At 61.4% G+C, this 19,410-nt stretch overlaps 2 protein-coding genes across 3 annotated transcripts in view; one reads left to right on the top strand and one right to left on the bottom strand.

The window, feature by feature from the left end:
* Positions 1-19,410, bottom strand: part of LOC122209992 (coronin-7) — a 56,635-nt gene that overhangs the window by 7,961 nt on the left and 29,264 nt on the right. The window contains exon 10 of the mRNA XM_042922341.1: positions 92-146. Within this exon, the coding sequence (XP_042778275.1) occupies positions 92-146 (55 nt within the window). The remainder of the gene's footprint in view (positions 1-91; positions 147-19,410) is intronic.
* Positions 4,400-15,926, top strand: VASN (vasorin). 2 transcript variants are annotated; one of them, XM_042922343.1, is made up of 2 exons: positions 4,400-4,808; positions 13,255-15,926. In XM_042922343.1, the coding sequence occupies exon 2, from the start codon at positions 13,265-13,267 to the stop codon at positions 15,296-15,298; it is 2,034 nt and encodes a 677-aa protein (XP_042778277.1). In that variant the 5' UTR covers positions 4,400-4,808; positions 13,255-13,264; the 3' UTR covers positions 15,299-15,926. The 2 variants fall into 2 exon arrangements, with proteins under 2 accessions (XP_042778277.1, XP_042778276.1); XM_042922342.1 differs by lacking the exon at positions 4,400-4,808 and having other exon boundaries at positions 13,184-15,926.

Genomic DNA, 19,410 nt, shown 5'->3' with positions numbered 1-19,410 from the left:
TCTCCCAGCAGGCCAGCTAGGTCGAAGGTTGGGGCCTGGCCTGGCCGCCCTGGGGGGCTGATGTGGGTGGGCACTCCAGCTTCTCACTTACCTTTCCTGCCAGGACCAGGAGCCCGGTGTCTGGGTCCAGGAGAGGCATCAGAGACCTAAGAGAGAGGGCTGGTAGGCAGGATGCGGCCAGCCACTGTGCCTGAGGGGCAGCTGGGGGGGGGGGGCGGGCCTCGTGACCCCAGACAGGGGCTCAGGCCACACACCACACTGGCTAGGATTGAGACGGCCCCTCTAGCTGCATCTAGCCTGTCCCGGCTACTCTTCTCTCCTTGTGCTGACTACAGGCCAAGCACATCCCCATGTCCGAGACCTTCCTGCCCTGCCCACCCTCCATCTGCCCACCCTTTTCATCCCAGGACTTGTATGGACCCTGGGCATAAGGGAGCAGGCCCCTCTTTCCACACCTCAGTCCCAAGCTCCATCCCTGGCTCACCACATACGTTCTGTCTCTGCTCCCACCTTGGCCAACCTGGGCATCAGGCCAGAGTTCCCAGGGAAGAGGAGTAGGCGTGCTAGAACCGGGGACTACCTACACCCTTCCCAGTGCAGTTGGCCTGGGTGCACCAGGCCTGCACAAAGATTTGGGGGCCACCTCCTCAGTTATCCCAGGCTCCTGATGACATCTTAGAGACTCAGAACCTCCCTTGGCATGATTTCGAGCCCCTGTGCCCAAGCCTAAGCCAAGGGCTGGGAGCAGGGCCTCCTTCACCACAGTGCATCCCTGCTGTCCCCACTCTGTTCCTGAGGTGGGGCTCTGCGTGGAGGGGGCAGTGGCTGGGAATATACACCCCAGCGTCCCTGCCACTTTGTGGCCAATGGGCTGTCACTGTCCAAGAGAACTCTGACAGGTGCCTTCATCCATTTGTTTCTTCTCTTGGTTTTAGTTTCATGTCCCTGGACCCGAAGTCCTGGACTCTCACTCCAATGCTGCCACTCACCCTCAGACAGAGCCCCTTCCTCATCATGGTTCCAGTGGTCAGAGGTCACCAGCTGTGGCAGGTGCATCCAACCCTCACCCAGGCAACAAAGCTCCCCCACCCCACCCGCCTGTCCCCTTCTGGCCAGCTGCCCACCCCCCCTCCCCACCCTGCTGGGAGCCACAGAGTGGGCTGGGAAACTGGGTGGGGCCGTGGGTGTCTCCAAGGCTTCCTGGAGTGCTCTGGGCTGGTCACCTGTGAGTAACAAGGGCTCTAATTACCTTGAGCCGGTAGGGTGAGCCGGGCTCAGAACTGTCTTTCTTGACCTGGTCTATTGCCTTCTCTGTGGGGGAGCAGGTGGGCAGGGGGACAAGGTGGGTGTGTGACCTAGGATGGCCCTCCATGCTGATGCTGGCTCCAGTGGGGATGGAAGCAAGTCCCTTCAGCAGCCCCAACAAGACTTTCATTCATTCACTCACTCATCCATTCCCATTCATTCCCTTGTCAAATTATCCATGCCCAGCCCTTGGCTCAGCCTGCAGGTGTGACCAGAAGCGAGTGCAAAAGACCCCACCTCTGTCCTCAAGTTGCTCACAGCTTGGCCTGAGAGGCAGATGCAGCTCCCTCTCCCCCCAACACACAAAACACGTGAAGGCAAAGTTCCCTGAGGACAGCCAGCAGGGAGCCGGGATACCAGACCCTGGCCACAGGGGAGGGGGGTGTTCCATATGCCCCAAAGGGTAAGGAGGAATCAACCAAGCGGGGAGGGTTCCAAGTAGAAAGAGCAGCATGTGCAAAGGCCCTGCAGGTGTGGTAGGCAGATGCACGGTCTTCACGGCGTAAGGAACAGGGCAAAGGACGATGTGGCTGATGGCTTGGGCAGTGATGGTGAGGGGCTGAGCCTCAGGATGGGGTGGGTTGGGGCCAGACAGAACGCGGCCTGGTACCTGAGGAGGGGAATCTTGCCTCCCTCCAATGGACAAGCAACAAGAAGCTGATGGCATGTCTCAAGCGAAGGGGGACAGGACAGAGACCACCACGTGGAGATGGACAGGAGAGGGCAGAAATGAGAATGATGGGCTCCACGCACCGTCAGAGAGCAATTGGGACGGAGGGACTCCTGAGGCACCCCGCCCCTGTCACCTTAGCAGGAACTGGGGAACGGGCCTGTGAGTGGCACAGACGGCTCATCCGTGCTCCACACCGACCTCCTCGAGATGCTCCACCTGGCCTCCCTGCACCCTCACCCCGTCAGCCCCAACGGGCCAGCCCACTGACTCAGGTGCTGGGGGGGCGCGGGGGCAGGAAGTCAAGGAGGGCAGGGCTGGCTCCCCCAACAGGTCAGGCCAGTCTTCCTTGCCTCAGGCAGAGCCGTCCACGGGCACAGGGCAGGAAATGGGGTCATGGCACCCAGCCCCAAGGGTTGGCCAACAGCTGGCACGGGCCTGACCCCTGGCCTTGTGAAGAGATCCAAGCCAGGTCTGGGTCTGGAATGCAGAACATAGTTCCGGCCTGGCAGAGGGCCACCAAAGGTGGTAAGAGTTGGCACCTCTCCCGCTGTCACGGTATGGGGCAGGGCTGGCATCTGGGCTGGCCACTGGAAAGGGCTCTGGCCCAGGTCCAGGGGTCTGCCCCAGACCCAAAGTCATAGAAGGTCTACAGCCTAGAGTGGGCCCCTACTTCCAGGCCCAAGTCCCAGAAGATCCAGATACCAGGTCACATGAGGGAGAGGTTGGTGCCTGATAATCTCATCAGCTTTCCTAATATTCCTGCAATTAGCACAGGAAGTACTGCCTGCCAGGAAAAGCTGCTTTAAGAGTTCTCCGGCTCTCCCTGGCAGTGCATCTCTCCCCTTCAGACCCACCAACCTAGACATCCTGGCATCACCACTGGTCCAAAGTAGTCCAGATCTCCTGGATCTGCCCGTGTCACCCAGGCTGGGCAGCCGAGACCCCTTGGACCAAGCCTAGCCCCACACTCCATTAGAACCAGGTTCTAAGCGGGGCAAGGGGAGGGGTACCTTGATGCCATATGAGGGGAGAATGGAAAAACTGGGGAAGGGGTCCCCTGGAAGCTGCCTGTGAACCTCTGCGTAAGCAGTAGCATGGCATGTGTAAGCCCAGGCCCAGCACTGGGGTAAGGGATGCACCCTTTAGGTAGGTGTGTGGGCTCTCTCCATCAGCAACAACTGGACAGGGAGGTGAGAAGCTTGGGGGCCTGTCACAAAGTCCTGTTCCTTAGGGAGGGTTAGGTTGCAGCACCACCCCCAGGGGCATCTGTGGACCCTCCTGAGGGCTGTAGGGAACACAGGGCCATCTCACCGAAGCCACACAGTACCCACTGCAAACTCAAATGCTTCAGGAATGTGAGCGGGTGGAGTGCTCCTGGTGGAAGACACCTGGGAGTTGTGGGGACAGGGGTGGCCAGTGAGCCTCGGCTTCCATCAGAGGGGGCAGCTACTCCTCGGCCCTGGCCCAGAGTTCCTACTGAAGGGCAAGCTGGGAAGTCCCGTTTTGATGTGAAACCACCAGATTTTTCAATGTTGGCAATGGCTTCAAAGTTTTAAAAAGTCCCAAACCAGCCAAATGAAACACACCAGAGATCCAGCACCGGCCCAGGAGCAGAGGTTCACAAGTCATGCCCCACATCTCCATACCAAGACAAGCATGCAATACAGGCCAGGCTGGAGGGGATGGCGGGTACCCCAAAGCCTTCTGGAAGCTGGCAGCTGAGCTGGTCCCCAAAGGCTCTGAGGCATGATTCTGACCACAAACATGGAGCAAGAGGGCAGAGCATTTTCCTGGAATACTCCAAGGCAGGGAGTTTTTCTGGACTAGTCCAGTCCCTGGCACCCACCCCTCCTGCCTGTCAAGGGCCACCATCAGCTGCACCCAGGCCCCACTCACTGAGCGTGAGGCCCAACCTCCCAGTTCATCCCACCCCGTCCAGCACAATGGTAAAAGTGGGGCCTTGGGCAGACGGTCACTTCCCTTCCTGTGTCTCAGTCCCTTCATCTAAAATGTGGAGAATGTGGTCCAGGGATGCTCACCTCCCTGAAAGCCCTCATGGCTAAAAGCACCCCCGAACTCAGATTTGGCATTAGAGATTGTACTTAAGAGGCTCTCAGAGGCCTCTCTGTGGCCTGCCCAAAAGTTTTTGAAATTGGGATTAGCTACCAACAGTAACACATTGACAGATTTCACCTCAAAAACAAAAAAACAAAAAAAAACAAAAAACAAACAAAAAACAAGAAAAAAACCAAAAAACAGATTCGCAGTTTCTGTTGAAAAACCTGCAACTCTCACAGACTGGAGCAGGTCATAGGGGTTGAGCCCTTACACCAACCCTCACCCACCCACTCCGGCCTCTCCAGGTCCCCACAAACTCTGGGGTCAGTCCTCAAGTTTGTATTACCCTTATATCACCTGCCTGTTGTGTCACAGGCATCCGGGTTTGGGACTCTTGGCCTCGATATTCTCTTCTTTTTCACACGAAAAACAGGGGCCCGCCCAGGGTTGTATGGCGAACTAGTGGCAGACCAGACTGGAGCGCGGGACTCCTGAATCCCTCGGTCAGGAGGTGGAGTATTAGGTTGCCCGGCGGAACGACCCCTTCAGCGGAGAGAGGAGGCGGGTCTCTGTCGGCCCCGCCCCACCCCGCCCCATGGGGAGCGGCCCCGCCCCCGGCCCTTAAAGAGCGACCCGCCTCCTAGCCAGCCGACTCCGCAGCCCAAACCCCGGGCGGGGAGACACCGACGCTGCTGCCTCGGGACCGTGGAACCAAGGACGCTTCCAGGCCGGCCGGCCCACCCCGCCCGGCTCCCGCCGCCGCCGCCGCCCGGTGAGTGTCTGCCGGGCTGGGGCGCTGCGGGCGGAGACGCGGGGGGCGCTAGGGGGCGGGCTGTGCAACGCGCTGATCACGCGCGCGAACCCCCCCTATCGCGCGCACACGCACTCAGGACCGACACCTGGACCCCAGCCCCGCACGATCACCCGGGCGCAGGGCGGGCGGGCCCCGTGCACCCCCTGCCCGCGCCCGAGTCGACCCCTCCTCCTGTAGTCCCGGACAACCCCACGGCCGCGCGCGCACCCGCGCGCGCGCACAAGGCTCACGGGCCAGTAGCCGGCAGGGCTGCGAGCAGACAAAATAAACACCCCCTCCCTCGCTTCCTCCTCCCACGGCTGGGCCCTCCGGCATGACCAGTTTTATGAATCAAACCCCTTTGAGGGGATAGCCAAGCCATAGTCTTGAGTTACTTTTACCTCCTGGAGTGGGACACTCTGGTTCTGGGCCTGGAGCCCTCCGTGCCCCTGTGCAGATCTGGGCAGATCGGCCGCCTGGGTATTGAGGACCCTTGTCACCCAGGGCAGAGCAGGGGGCCAATAGGCATGCAACCCTGAGGAGGAGTCGGGGGTGGCTACGAGGTATTTGACGCCCCATGGGTCACGAGGGACAGACCTTGGCTGGCTCGGACCCTTCATTTTCCAGATATTAGGGTGTTCTGTCTCTGCCTCTGCCATGGACAGGGCTCTGCTTGGGCTATGAACCCAATGGCCTGGAGCCAGCTTAGTCCTTTGTGTCCCTGGGCTGGCAGCTCTGGGGCCTGAGGGCTGCTGAGGTCCCCTGTGGTCACTGGCAGGCCAGGCAATTGGTGCCAACCATTCTGCCTTGCCCCCATTCGTTAAAGATTACCACACCAGGGTCACTGACTGCCTCTCCTGCTGGGGCCCAGGGGTGGAGTCTGAAAGGTGGGAAGGAGGAAATGGCCCTGAGGGTCCCAGTGTTCCCCCCGCTTGCCTTTTGGCAAAGGCAGGTGAGGTTCTGGAAGAGGCACCAGGACGCAGAGCCCTCTTCTCCAGGCCTAAAGCTTCTGGGGCTGGGTAACTGTACTAAAATTTAAAGGTTCCTTCCCAGTCAGCTGGACTTTGAGTGTTGGGAGCATAGAAGGGTAGCTAGGTGGGTGCCCTCCAAGTGCGGTCCATTTGAACTGACTCAGAGGGTAGCGAAGTCCAGCATGGGCCCAGCTGTTGGCAAGGCCCAAAAGGGATAAAGCAGGCGGGTGGGGGGATGGGAGAGCAGTCCCCTGGGCTGGCTGTCTTCTCCCAGGGGACTCAGCCCCCAGAGCTTCTGTAAACAGAGTGTCAGAGGCAGGAAGAGGGCTCTGGTAATGAGCAGCCCAGCTGGATTCCCTCCAGACCATTATCTGGCCCAGGGAGGGGGGATGAGCACACACGTGCCAGGCTGGGGGCCTGGGCACTGCCTGTCCCCACCTCCCCCAGTTGCAGACTGAAACAGCTACCCTGGGACCTGTGGGTCCAGAGGGTCAGATGGGGTCAGTGGGGGGTTGCTGTCCAGGGCATTTGCTTTCTCCACACTCTGGAAGTGGGGGAGGAGGGATTGAACACAAAAAGCCAGACCCGTGCTATCCTTAGGAAGCCTCCTCCGGCAGGCATGGAGATGCCCTGGGCAGGAGACGGGTCCACAGTCTCTTGACTCCCATTCCTGACACCCCTACTAATGCCTTGGGGGGGCTGGAACAAGTCCCACGTAAAGACAGTTGAGTCCCCATGGGGTCTTATAAGTGAACCCCATCCCTGAGCTGGGCAGCTCCTGGGAAAAGGAAAATGGGGTCTCAGGTGGGCCCAGGAGGTAGCTCCCACCTCAGCAGGCCAGCCAGCCAGCCCCCTTGGGGACCAGAGAGAAGGCTAGGGTGAGTCTGTCCCACAGAAGCATCCCTGACCATTGGGAGGCCCTGAGCTCTTGGAAAGGGCAACAGTGCCACCTAACCCGGTTAGTGACCCCTCCTATAAGCCCCCCTCAGCTCCCCTTAAGAGTCCCTCCCTGAGCCAGGGAGCCCAAGGCTCTGCACTGCCAAGAAAACCAGCTCCCCTCACTGCTGTGGAATTTGCAAGATTTCTTGGAGAAGGGGGAGGGTGTGTGTGTGTGTGTGTGTGTGTGTGTGTGTGTGCGTGCGCGCGTGTGTGTGTGTGTGTCAGAGCACAGCCCAATGGGCGTGTGTCTGGCGTGGGCATGTGTCTGCGCGCGCGTGACTGGAACAGGGCTGTGTTTGGGGGCGGGCAAGGGTGCTGCGGGAGTCTGAGTGCACCACAGGCGGACAGGGGCTCAGCCTTCTTCCTTTTATCGGTTTCCACATTCCAGAGTCAGCCGGATTGCTTTCCCTCAGCTGGCTGGTCCGCCTGGCCGGCCAGGCCCTCAAGCCTCCCCCACTTTTCCTCATTCCAGCCTCTCTGGGTATGAGGAGGCTGAAGCAGGCTTCCTTGAGCCACCTTGGTTTTGGAGGGTAGAGGCAGGCAAGGGGCCAGTTCTCCAGGTTGGGGATGGTCCCCCAACCAGTCTCCTCCAGGGGAATGCAATAAGGCTCTGACATTCCTCCGCGGCTGCCTGAGAGATTTAATTAAAGAGGGAGGAGAGAACTGGCTTGCATTGAGAAGGGGCTGGGGCTGGGGCTGGGGCAGTCACTGGGGCCCCTACTGGCCCTGGGCCTGGACGGGCAGCAGTAAGAATTGAGAGACCCAGGCACAGGGGACCAGGTTGTGGCTCCCCTGAGCCACTCGTGGACCCCAGAAAAGGCCATTTCTGCCACAGGGAAACTGAGTACCCTGGGCACGGCAAATGAGAAGGGCAAGACCCCTCTAGGGCCACTTACTTCTCAGTCCCTGCCTAGGCCCCAGACAACCTGGGCCCAGCTGGCTTGGGCTGGTGACCTCCCTTGGTGACTAAGGTCTTCCTCTGGCAAATTCAGGGTTAATTGCAGGGTTAGGGCCTTCCTTGATGAATGCTTGGCCCTGGGTGGGGACAGGGCAGCAAGGCAGCCCTGCGTCTGACTGGGCCCAGCCCCCGTGGCATCACACCTGCGTGTGCGGATGGTAGCATCTGGACTGGCCTATTTCTAGTTGGGCTGCAGCCACCAAATAGCTTCTGGGGCAGCAGGTGTCCTCTCCCAACAGAGTGGCACCTCTCCTGACTGAAATGACATTATCTCGCCGCCCTGAGGGCCCACTTGAGCAGAATGGCTTTAGTCACTGGTCTCCCAGCCCTGGGCTGACAGGTCTGGTAGCTGCCAAGTCATCCATGGTGCCAAAGAAGGCAGCCACTTGGGGCCAGGCAGCTCCTGCCTTGGAGGAGTGGGGGCAGTGGGGAGGAGGGCCCAGCTCCTGCTCTTCTAGCGCTGCCAGCCAGCCACACCTGCCACATTTGTTGGGGATCCACACCCCTCCCCAGACAGGGAGAGAAGACTGACATCCAGACTGTCCCCCTTTGCAACCTTCTGCCCCAATGTCTGTAGGGGCGACTCACCCAAGGAGCCTCTCCTACACAACTCTGCCGGGGCCTTATCCCAGAAGTTCTCATTTAATTGCCCCAAGTTAGGGGTAGGGGTGGTAGTGGTGGTGGCGGAGGGCATCAGGAACTTTCCAAAGCTTCCCAGATGATTCTGATGTGCAGCTGGGGTTGAGAAACCTCTGGGTTATAGGTGGGAAACAGAAACCCAGAAAGGGAAGGAAACTGGATGGGGTCATGAAGTGGTGTCTGGGCCTCATCTGTAGAATGAGCAGAGCTGGCTGGGGAGGTACACAGAGTAAGGCAGAGAGGCGGAGACTAGTAAGGACTCCCAGCTTCATCACAGGGTCTGACTAAGGCCCCCAGCCCCACCTCAGCCCCTTCCCCTGAGGGCCTAGGACAGAGATTCTGACCTCTCAGCTTTGCTGTGCCCCAGGGATGGGGAGATAGGCGGACCCAGCCCAGGCTCTGAGCCTCCTCAGACACGTCAGCGAAACCGGAGCCAGCCGTCCTGGCCGCCGGCATGGTCCCCGCCTGCCTGGGGGGTTGGCAGACTCCTGGGCTGGGCTGCTGCCAGGCCTGGCCAGCAGTACTTAGCCTGGGGGGGGGGGGGGGGGAGCGGTGCGGGCGGGAAGCACTGGGAGCCAGAGGCCCAGAGTCTCAGGGTCTCAGGGTCAGACCTGCAGCACCTGACCCCTGTGCCCACTCTGCAGTGTCTGGCACAGGAAGGGGCTGTGCTGGCCTCATCTGTTCATCTGTCCAACCCTATTCCCTCACCAGCCTTGTGGCCTTCCCCAGGAGCAGTGAGATGAGCAGCCTAAGGTCTGATGTGGTCACACAAATGCCTGGGTTCCACCCACTCACCAGTCCCTGCCTGACCCAGTGCCTGTGTGTGAGTGGGTGCCTCCAGGTGTCCCCTACACTCATAAGTGGGTGGGGGCACCAGGATCCCCCTGAGAGCTCCTCCCTCTGCTCCCTTTCCCCACCTCCAGGTCATAGGCTGAAGGGGGGCTGGCCAAAGGTCAGCTCATTCCCCCACCCACTGCCAGAACTAAATACACCCCTCATCAGTCGGCTTTCTCCAATTCCTACTCTCCCACACCCAAGGGTGGAGGAAAGAGGGCAGCCTCTGCATGGAAGCCTCCCCTGGACCCAAGGGACCTCCTGTCTGTGCTGAAAGTGGCACAAAACCCCCCTCACACCATGGCATCCTCACCCTGTATGTGCAGAAGGCAGGGCTCAGGTTTTATGGGTAACACCTTCAGTAACAAATGTTTACTGAGCACTTAGCATGCGCTCCAAGAACAAACTAAACAGCCCTGACAATGAGGCGCTATAACCAGGACCCCTCCCAACTCCCCGCCTTCACAGATGAGAAGGGAAGTAAAGGGCCATGGCCAGGCTCTCATACAGCTAGGCTGGGACTGCGGACAGTGGGACCTTAAAGCCCCATCCCAGCAACTGTCCCCTGGAGGGCAGCAAGGCCAGCAGCAAGAGCCTGGGCCTCTGTTTCCTGCTTCTTCCCATCACACCACGGTGGGGCCAGGTCAAGGCAAGTCTGCAGAGTCCAGGTTTAAGAGAAGAGACCTGGACCCTTTGCCCTCCTCCCACCCCACCCCCCAAAGCCTCAGGGCTGCCTCCAAAAGTCTCCCCCCACCCTCTGCAGAGGGAAAGGTCCTACCTCCCTGCCTTGGGTCAGCAGATCAGATATCAAAGCCCAGGCCCCTGGTCCTTCAGAGCTGCTGGAATTGTAATGGCCAGGAAAGCCGTGACCTCCCATGAGAGACCCCACCCCCAAAGCACACACACACCAGAACGAGCCCAGACAGGCAGAATCACTCCCAGAACTTGTTAAAAGAACTTCCCCATTTAAAAACAAACAGAACAACACACAACTACAACTCTGGGTGCTCAGAACAACTCCAGAGAGTGAGGCAGGGCTGGGGTGAAAACGAGGCCCAGAAGTGAACAGGGACTTGGGAAGCTACTTAGGGGCTGAACTTGGGCCTACACTCAGGTCTCTATCTCCTGTAGCTCTACTGCCCACCCCCTCCATGGTCAGTCTTCACCTTCTGGGTCCCTTCTGGGGACTCTGTGGTCTCCTCTTGGTGCCAGGACAGCCCACAGCGGAGCCCCCAGAGCCGCCAGCACCCACCTTCCCATTTCCCAAAGCCCCCATGCTGACTCCTCACTGGGCAGGTGGAGCAGGGCTCTACATCCTAGCTGCTGCTGCTGGGGTCTTCCCAGCCCAAGATGCCAATTGCTCTTGTGGCCCAGCCCCTGCTCCCCACCAACTCGGCCAAATTGCCGCTCTATGGCTAGACGGACCTACAGCGAGCGTCTCTGCCTCCCTCCCCCGTGATGACTTTATTGATTAAAGGGCCAACAGACTCTGGAGTGAAGCCCAGAGCCCAGGCTGATGCCTCCTCCGTGTAGACTGGGGAACACCCTCCAGCATGCACCCCAGGCCCCCAGGGGCCACGCCCGGCTGCTCTGTGTTTAAGCGCTTCCAGTCGTAGGAGGTGCTGCCTGTAACGCCTGGGCAGACAGCGGAGAAACAGAGGCTCTGAGAGAAAAACGCAGTCTATGGCCTCATGGCTGGGATGCCCCTGGCCCAGGTTGCCTGACTGGAGCATGAGCTCTTAACTACGACCTTATACAAAACCCAGAGGGAGCTGAAGCCACAGGGGTGGCCACGTGTAGGGTCCCCTCCCATCCTGGAGCCTGGCTGCTCCCTTCCTGACCCTGCCGGCCCCACGGGGAGGGCTGATTCAGGGGGAAGCGGCTCACCCCACACGTGGATGTGGGGGGTGGGGGTCGCACACAGCCCACATCTGGAGGCCAGGCCACACCCACGGCCTTCTGAGTCAGTGAGGGTGGAACGGGTCCACTCCGGGGAGGAGGCTGGGTGCGGTGCACGCAGCCCCCTCGGGACGGTGCCGGCAGGGCCAGCAGGGGCACAAAGCCTTCCAGGTTCTGGTCCAAGCGTCATCTGAGGTTCAGCACGAGGCCCTGCCCCAGCACTCACTTGGCAAAGGTGAGCTAGGCATGCTCTGGGACACACGGGAGCAGGCAGGGTCTCCCCTCGGGGTGGGGATGGTAGAGCCAGGACCTTAGACAGCCAGGGAAGGGGCACCAGCTGGAGGTCGAGGAAGGCCTCCCTGGCTGGCCTGTGAAAGGTGGTCATCGGTGTTAACTAGGGGCGCAGAGGCTGATAGCCCCTCTTCTCTGGCACAGGGGACCCTGCAGGCAGGCCGGGCCTGGGCGGGCCCAACCTGGGTAGCAGGCCTTTACCTAGAGCTGGTCTCCCCAGTGACTTGTCTAGTCTGTCCTGGGACCACCTGCCCCCCCTCTTCTGCCTCACATTGCTGGAGCCCATGTTCCTGGGGGAGGAGCCCGACGGAGGGCAGCAGGGCAGAACACAGGCTGGATTGGGGTGGGGGGCACGTTACCTGCCATGGCCTGATGGCTGGCAGGCATGGGGGAAGGGGAGGCTGAGGCCCAGCACAAAAGGCCCTTGTGTGAGCAGAAGGCGCCTGGAGGGGAGGAGTGCTGGCCTCTCAGGGACTCTAGGGGCCCAGAGAGTGGGGACTGCTGCTAGGGTGGCCCCTGGGCTCCTCACAGGAACCTGAGTGAAGGGGGGCCCGTGCTGTGGCCCCATTCTGTCTTGAGCAGTTCCAACTACGAGCTGGGGCCCAGAACAGCAGAGGGAGCACCCCCCCACCCCGCCCCGGGCAGGACTGGGCCCCACATCAGGAGGGGAGGACCATCATGGACTGCAGGCCTAGCTGCACCTGGACGTGGTTAAGGACCTGGGCTCCGGCTCAGATTTCCCGGCAGTGGGGCGGCAAATCACTGCACCTCCTGGAGCCCCCCTCTCTCCTATCATCTGGGAGCAATGAGAATAGTTTCCACCTGCTGTGGCTGCTGGGGGTGCCACGCGAGGGGACCATAAATGCTCAGTGTGCCAACAAGGGGAAGGAGTGTGCCTGCCGCTCCTCATTCTCAGTGCTCTGGCCAGAGCACACCCCAAGAAACAGCAGACAAACCAATCTGCAGAATGTTTCTAGGCCCAGCCCTGCTTCTGGGGCCACCCCGCAACCAGTGTCCCTCCACCTGCCCCGGGTCAGTCTGGGGAGGCCAGGACCCCCACCTTTATTTAGATCTGTCATCACACCTCAGAGATGAGAGATCTGAAGACCAGGGGACACCTGCCAAGGGCTTAGGCCCTCCTCTGCCCCCTCCCGTAGGAGCGTCCCCCACCCTGGCCAAGTCCTGGCGGGCCCTCAGCTCCCATATGGGGCAGGTCTGACTTCATAAGTGGAAAAACACCGATCCCATAGTTTCCGTGTGAAGTCTTCCCGCCGCAGTCTCTCTCACTTGGAGGACACAGAGCGTGGCGGCAGGGGCCAGCGGCACGGGGCAGTCAGCTTCTCTGCTTACGCGCTGGCTGCCCGCCCCTTCTCTCCCAGACGCTGTGGGGAGGGGCTGCCGCTCTAGGACCCACCACGCTCCCTCCTGGCCTGTCCACCTCAGCAGAGGCAAGGGGGGGAGGAGGGGTGGGGCTGGAACTGCAGGGAGGGCACAGAGCCTGATGCTTTCTGACCACGTGTTCTCCCTGAGCCGCAGAGGCAAGAGGGCTGGGGTTAAGGAGAAGGGGATTTTCATGATCACTGAGTGTTTGGGGGCCAGCCTCCCTGTGCACACATCAGCCCACTAAACCCTGGTGACAGCGCAGGAAGTAGCAACTGATAGCCTAACGAAGTCATGTGACTGCTCAAAGTCACTCAGTGAGAGACTGATGGGGCCGGGGCAGGAACGAGGCCAGGGCACTGGGGACCTGACTCATAACTACTGTGCGCTGTCAGATTTGGGGGCAGGGAGTGACGAAGGGGGCTGGGAATTCCCTTCTTGGTCCTTCCTGGCGTGGCTGTCCCCTGGGTCCCTGACTCATGGTCTCCTGTCTCTACCACTTCTCTGCTCCCAGGACCCAGAAGATGTACCCCAGAATCCCTCTGCCCCCAATGCTGCTGCCACTGCTGCTGCTGCTGCTGGCCCCAGGCCCCGGAGTGCAGTGCTGCCCGACAGGCTGCCAGTGCAACCAGCCGCAGACGGTCTTCTGTGCTGCCCGCCAGGGAACCACAGTGCCCCGGGACGTGCCCCCTGACACAGCAAGCCTTTATGTCTTCGAGAACGGCATCACCACACTCGATGCAGGCAGCTTTGCCAGCCTGCCAGGGCTGCAGCTCCTAGACCTGTCACAGAACCAGCTCGCCAGCCTGCCCGGCGGGGTCTTCCAACCACTCGCCAACCTCAGCAACCTGGACCTGACTGCCAACAGGCTGCGCGAGATCACCAACGAGACCTTCCGTGGCCTGCGGCGCCTAGAGCGCCTCTACCTGGGCAAGAACCGCATCCGCCACATCCAGCCCGGAGCCTTTGACACACTAGACAGCCTCCTGGAGCTCAAGCTGCAGGACAACGAGCTGCGGGCCCTGCCCCCGCTGCACCTGCCGCGCCTACTGCTGCTCGACCTCAGTCACAACAGCCTCCCGGCCCTGGAGCCTGGCACCTTGGACACTGCCAACGTGGAGGCACTGAGGCTGGCCGGCCTGGGACTGCGGCGGCTGGACGAGGGGCTCTTTGGCCGCTTACGCAACCTCCACGACCTGGATGTGTCCGACAACCAGCTGGAGCGAGTCCCGCCGGCCATCCGGGGCCTCCGGGGACTGACACGCCTGCGGCTAGCCGGTAACACCCGCATTGCCCAGCTGCGGCCCGAGAGCCTGGCCGGCCTGGTGGCCCTGCAAGAGCTGGACCTGAGCAACCTGAGCCTGCAGGCGCTCCCACACGAGCTCTCTACCCTCTTCCCCCGCCTGCGGCTCCTGGCGGCCGCCCGCAACCCCTTCAACTGCGTGTGTCCCCTCAGCTGGTTTGGCCCTTGGGTGCGGGAGAGCCGCGTAGCACTGGCCAGCCCGGAGGAGACACGCTGCCACTTCCCACCCAAGAACGCTGGCCGGCTGCTCCTAGACCTTGAATATGCTGACTTTGGCTGCCCAGCCACCACCACCACGGCCACGGCACCCACCACAAAGCCCATGGCTTGGGGGCCAACTCTCTCACCTTCCAGTCCAGCTCCCACCTGGCTCAGCCCCACGCAGCCTGCCACGGAGGCCCCCAGCCTGCCGCCTGCCGCCCCACCCACTCTGGGAGCTCCCCCGAGGCCCCAGGACTGCCCAGCGTCCATCTGCCTCAACGGGGGCACCTGTCACCTGGGGGTGCACGGCCACCTGGAGTGCCTGTGCCCTGAGCTCTTCACGGGCCTCTACTGCGAGAGCCGGGTGAGGCAGGGGCCCCAGCCCAGCCCCGCCCCGGCCACGCCGGAGCCGCCGCAGCCCCTGCCCCTTGGCATCGAGCCAGCGAGCCCCACCTCCCTGCGCGTGGGGCTGCAGCGCTACCTGCAGGGCAGCACCGCGCAGCTCAGGAGCCTCCGCCTCACTTACCGTAACCTGTCAGGCCCCGACAAGCGGCCGGTGACGCTGCGGCTGCCCGCTTCGCTTGCTGAGTACACAGTCACCCAGCTGCGGCCCAACGCCACCTACTCCATCTGCGTCAGGCTTCTGGGGGCCGGGCGGGTGCCCGAGGGCGAAGAGGCCTGTGGGGAGGCCCGCACACCCCCAGCCGTCCGCTCCAACCATGCCCCTGTCACCCAGGCCCGGGAGGGCAACCTGCCGCTCCTCATCGCTCCCGCCCTGGCTGCAGTGCTCCTGGCCGCACTGGCTGCCGTGGGGGCAGCCTACTGTGTGCGGCGGGGACGGACGGCAGCGGATGCCACTCACGGCAAAGGACAAGTGGGGCCAGGGACTGGGCCCCTGGAGCTGGAGGGGGTGAAGGCCCCCTTGGAGCCAGGCCCCAAGGCGACTGAGGGCGGTGGGGAAGCTCCACCCAGTGGGCCGGAGTGTGAGGTGCCTCTCATGGGCTACCCGGGGGCCAGCCCCCAGGGGCCCCTCCCCACTAAGCCCTACATCTAAGCCCGGAAGCGACAGGCTGCCAGGCCAGGCTCTCAGCCCTGCTGGACCCGCCAGCACCCTCCTGCTGCCAGACCAAGGAAGTTCTCGGATCCCTACAAAGAGGACACATCAAGGTGAGGGCTGTGTGACCACAGCAAGATCCTGCCCCTCAGTCTCCTCATCTGTGAGATCCTGGGACGCAGGTGACCACCTCTAAGGTGGCGCTATGCCTGAGTGCCTACGAGGACGGCATCTGCCCGGTTCTCTGCAACGTGCACCTTCCCTGGGGAAGGGTGGGGCGGGCCCTGCCGTGTGCTGGTAACACAGGCCCAGGGCTGCCAGGCCCCCCTCCCAGGAGATCCTGGGGGCCAGTGAAGGAAGCCCCCAGAAAGACAGCAGAGGGAGAGAAAGGCTGGGGATGGGGCATGTGGCCCAGCCTCGGCCCCAAGGAGCAAAGGAACAAAAGAAACTGGAAAGACAGACGCTTAGGAACATGTTTTGCTTTGGTTTTTAAAAATATATTTATAAGAGATTCTTTCCCACTTATTCTGGGAAAATGTTTTTCAAACTCAGAGACAAGGACTTTGGTTTTTGTAAGACAAACAATGATATGAAGGCCTTTTGTAAGAAAAATAAAAGATGAAATGAGTGTGTTTCTCTGGCATGGCCCAGGGTACCTGGGTGGGTGTGGAGGTAAGCGGGAGGCCAGAACCCCCAGGGTGGGAGGGCTGCCGCTGAGGACTGTGCCAGGGTGGCCTGCCCTCCCGGGATCCTGCCCTGGGCTGTGTCTGCCCAGCCTCAGCTGGGGTGCCTGATTCAGTCTCTTGTTGAGACTGGGATGCAGGCCGGAGCCAGACGGGAGCTGGGCAGCTCCTAACCTTGAAGGAGAGGAACATGAGGGCAGCCTTACCTTGCCCAGGCCCAGTGGTCAGCCAGCAGGAACTGTACTGCCCCTGTGAAGCTGGGGAGGGCTCGTAGCAGATAAAGACCGAAAGACCGAGAGGGTCTGCAAGGGCTCCTCCTCAGGGAAGGGCCTGACAGGCAGTTCACCGCCTACCTTCCTCTGTGGAGGGAGTGCGCCTACTGCAGCAGGAGCCTGTGTCCGGGGCCCGGCACGACACACAGCCCAGCCCTGCCTGCAGTCCTGATGCCCTTCCACATGGGCTCGGGCTGGGAAAGCTTGCTCCCGGCCTCCTGTTCCAGCTGCAGAAAGGCACCTTGGAGGGGCAGCATGGATCCTGAAAGGCAGGAATCCTCTGGTGAGTGTGAAGGGACCCAGCCAGGGCTGTTTGGGGCAGGTGGCCCAGGGACAGGACAAAAGGTCTGAGCCTGGCTTGTGAAGGCCTGGTAGCCCTGTGATGCCCCTTTACTCTCTGCATTTGGGATGTGCCCAGGCTTTCCAGAAACCCCGGAAGTGGGAGTGTTTTCCAGGAAAGCCGCAGGCTGTGTGGGGGCAGGGCCAAGGATGTAGAGTGCAGTTCTGGCCCAGACTGGGTGCTGGAAGCTTGGGAACAGGGACGGATACACAGCACCTTCTCCCATGACCGTCGGACAGGAGGCAAAGTGGGCCCTGAGGCCTCAGAGAGGTGCTGTGACTGCTGAGCAAGCCTCCCCGAAGCCCCGAGCCTGTGTCTCCTCTGTGGGTCATGGCTCCTGAGCCTCACCAGCCTCACCCTGGCTGGAAGGAGGCAGCCCAGTCAGGTCTGGGGAGCAGGCCCTGTGGCTCAGGGCGTTGATGTCAGCGCCGAGTCAGGCCCAGCCACGCGAGGCTCTGGATTCAATTAGTGGCTGCTGAGGGTTCTGGCATGGGAAGGGAGGAGGTGGGCGGTGGGTCGTGTCGGGCAGCAGAGGATGGTGGCAGTGAGCCTGGGTGGGGCCCCTTCTTCCTGAGGCAGCGGCGGCAGCCCAGGTGGATTTCCTGTGAGCCTGGGTCCCATTAGGGGAGCAGTATGGCGAGGCCTGCCCTCCCCCTCGGCAGCCCTGTCAAAGGGGCCATTGTGGGCCCACGGGCCGCTGCTGAACACCGCGTGGCTGCTGAATAAATGTTTTCATTGCAAAGCCAAACCTGGCCTAGTGGGATGGCAGGGAGTGAGGGGGGGAGGTGGGACCTAAAGAAAGGGGCTAAACGCTTACTCCAGCCCTCCCAGAAAAGGGATTTGGGGTATCCCAGCAGATCAGGAGCTAGGGGATGAAGGGGTGGGGCGGGGGCAGGGGCAGAGTGGGAGACCAAGCCAAGATACAACCCTTACCCAGGACAATGCCCACGGCTCTGGGGCAGGGTCCAGGGATAGATGTAGGGAAACGCCAATTCTGACTGCTGGGTTTTTGCTGCCACAGGCCCTGTGCCATACGGGCTACACACGCTCCCACTAATGCCCAGCAAATCCTCTCCAGAAGAGAACCACAGCCTGGGAGAGGTGAGCTGGCAGCTTGCTCACCGCAGGCGGGGATAGGATCCCAACACGGGCTCCCTGGCCCAGGATGGGGTGGCCAGCCACGTGGGCGTCCAGGAGAGGGGCAGGGCCACTGTGAACAGCAGAAGCTCCGCAGTGGGAAGCAGCAGAAACTGAACCCCAGCCTCCACCCTGCACAGCCTGGCTGCTGGGGTGTTCTCAACAGAGGATCGACTTCTCTGGCCTCCGCTGCCTCTGAAGTAACCGGAGGAGAGACATCCCCACCTGCCTGTGGCTGACGATGGGTACAGCTGACCACTCCACCATCCAGAAGCACTGGACTGAGGCAGGCGGCATTTTTACATCTCCCAGTCTACAATGTGAGCTGCTCCTTCAGTGCCAGGCCCTGCTGCCTACCTTCCCACCTTCACCCTGCACTGAACACAACCCCTGGCACATCTGAGGGACCTGCTGCTTGAGCTTGGCTTCACACATAGGCCCCTGATGTCCTGCTCTTCCCCTCCTCTTGATGAGGTATGCTCCACATGTGATGGTGGGGGCTGTGACAGGGGCCCCTGGGAGGCGGGGGGGCCCTGGGCTCTTCCTAGGAGATGACCGGGAGAGGTGAGTGCCTGAGCCCTGGCCCCCTCTAGCTCCTGTAAGAACACACACTGCTTTGCTCAGATTGAGATGGAAAAGCTGTAAAAGAAACTGAGAGTGGGAGAGAGGAGGGCGGGTATACTGGAAATCCACGGCTATCCCCACATTTGACAGCCTGGACATCTTCAGTCCCAGTCACTCAGCAGGCCTAACCCTCCAGGGAGCCTGAGGGGGCAGGGCATGTGCCACCACTACCCTGGTCCACCAGCTTCACGGAGGGCCGGAGAGTCCCCACTCTTCTGCCAAGGGTGTGGCCTGGCAGGGCAGGGGCCAGGAGTGGGGGGAAGGAGGGGGCGGGACACTGGCCTGGCCACCCATCTGGGAGTGATTTGAGAAATTCCAGGCCTTGCTGGCCCTGCGAAGCTATTCTTAACCGCTGTAATTACAGGGTCAGCCTTGGCCAGTGGCACCGTGGGGTCTGGGCATCGTTAACTCCTCCAGGGGCAATGCTGGGGAGGGGTGGGGGCTGCTCTGCGGGGGAGGGGGACCCATCAGGAGCCAGGGGTGGAGCCTAGAAGGCAGGAAGTGGTGGGTGGAGGAGGACTTGATGGCTAGTGCTGGGTCCCTTTTCCTGGCTGGTCCAGCTCCCTCCTGCTGGGGAGCCCTGTAGGGAAGGAGATATCTGGCCCGGGGAGGCATGGAGGCTAAGATACCAATGCAGCCTCAGGGCCTGGGTGCTCTTATTCTTCCAGCGCAGGGGGGCAGTCACCAGGACCCCAGGGCCCAGAGTAGGAAGAGGCCTTGCACTGTGAGGTTCTAAGGCACTGGATCTCACTCAGCCTTGCCTTCCCCATCTGCAAAATGGGCCTCACCAGCTCCCCAGCCTCTTCCTGGGTTTTAAGAGGGGGGTGGGAGTGGAGGGTCACTGCCGCTGTTACCCCTTCCCTGGGAGCTCTCAGGTGGGGGGTGACTTGGCAAGAGTTCTTATGGCATCAGACTTCCCCGCTCCCAAACACGTCCATGCCACACCTGGAGCTTGGACAGGTCACCACCCCCTTCTGTGACTCAGTCTCCCCAGTCATGAGTGGAAGAGGAAGGGGCTGGATAGATAGCCAAGGGACCAAAACCTTCTCCTGGCTC

This window comes from Panthera leo, chromosome E3, assembly GCF_018350215.1.
Source record: "Panthera leo isolate Ple1 chromosome E3, P.leo_Ple1_pat1.1, whole genome shotgun sequence".
Classification (NCBI taxonomy): Eukaryota; Metazoa; Chordata; class Mammalia; order Carnivora; family Felidae; genus Panthera; species Panthera leo.
Note: the sequence above shows the minus strand (reverse complement) of the source record. Positions and strands in the feature narration are given on the sequence as shown.

Coding starts and splice junctions, on each gene's coding strand:
- VASN (XM_042922342.1), top strand. CDS start 13,220: ATGGTCTCCTGTCTCTACCACTTCTCTGCTCCCAGGACCCAGAAGATG.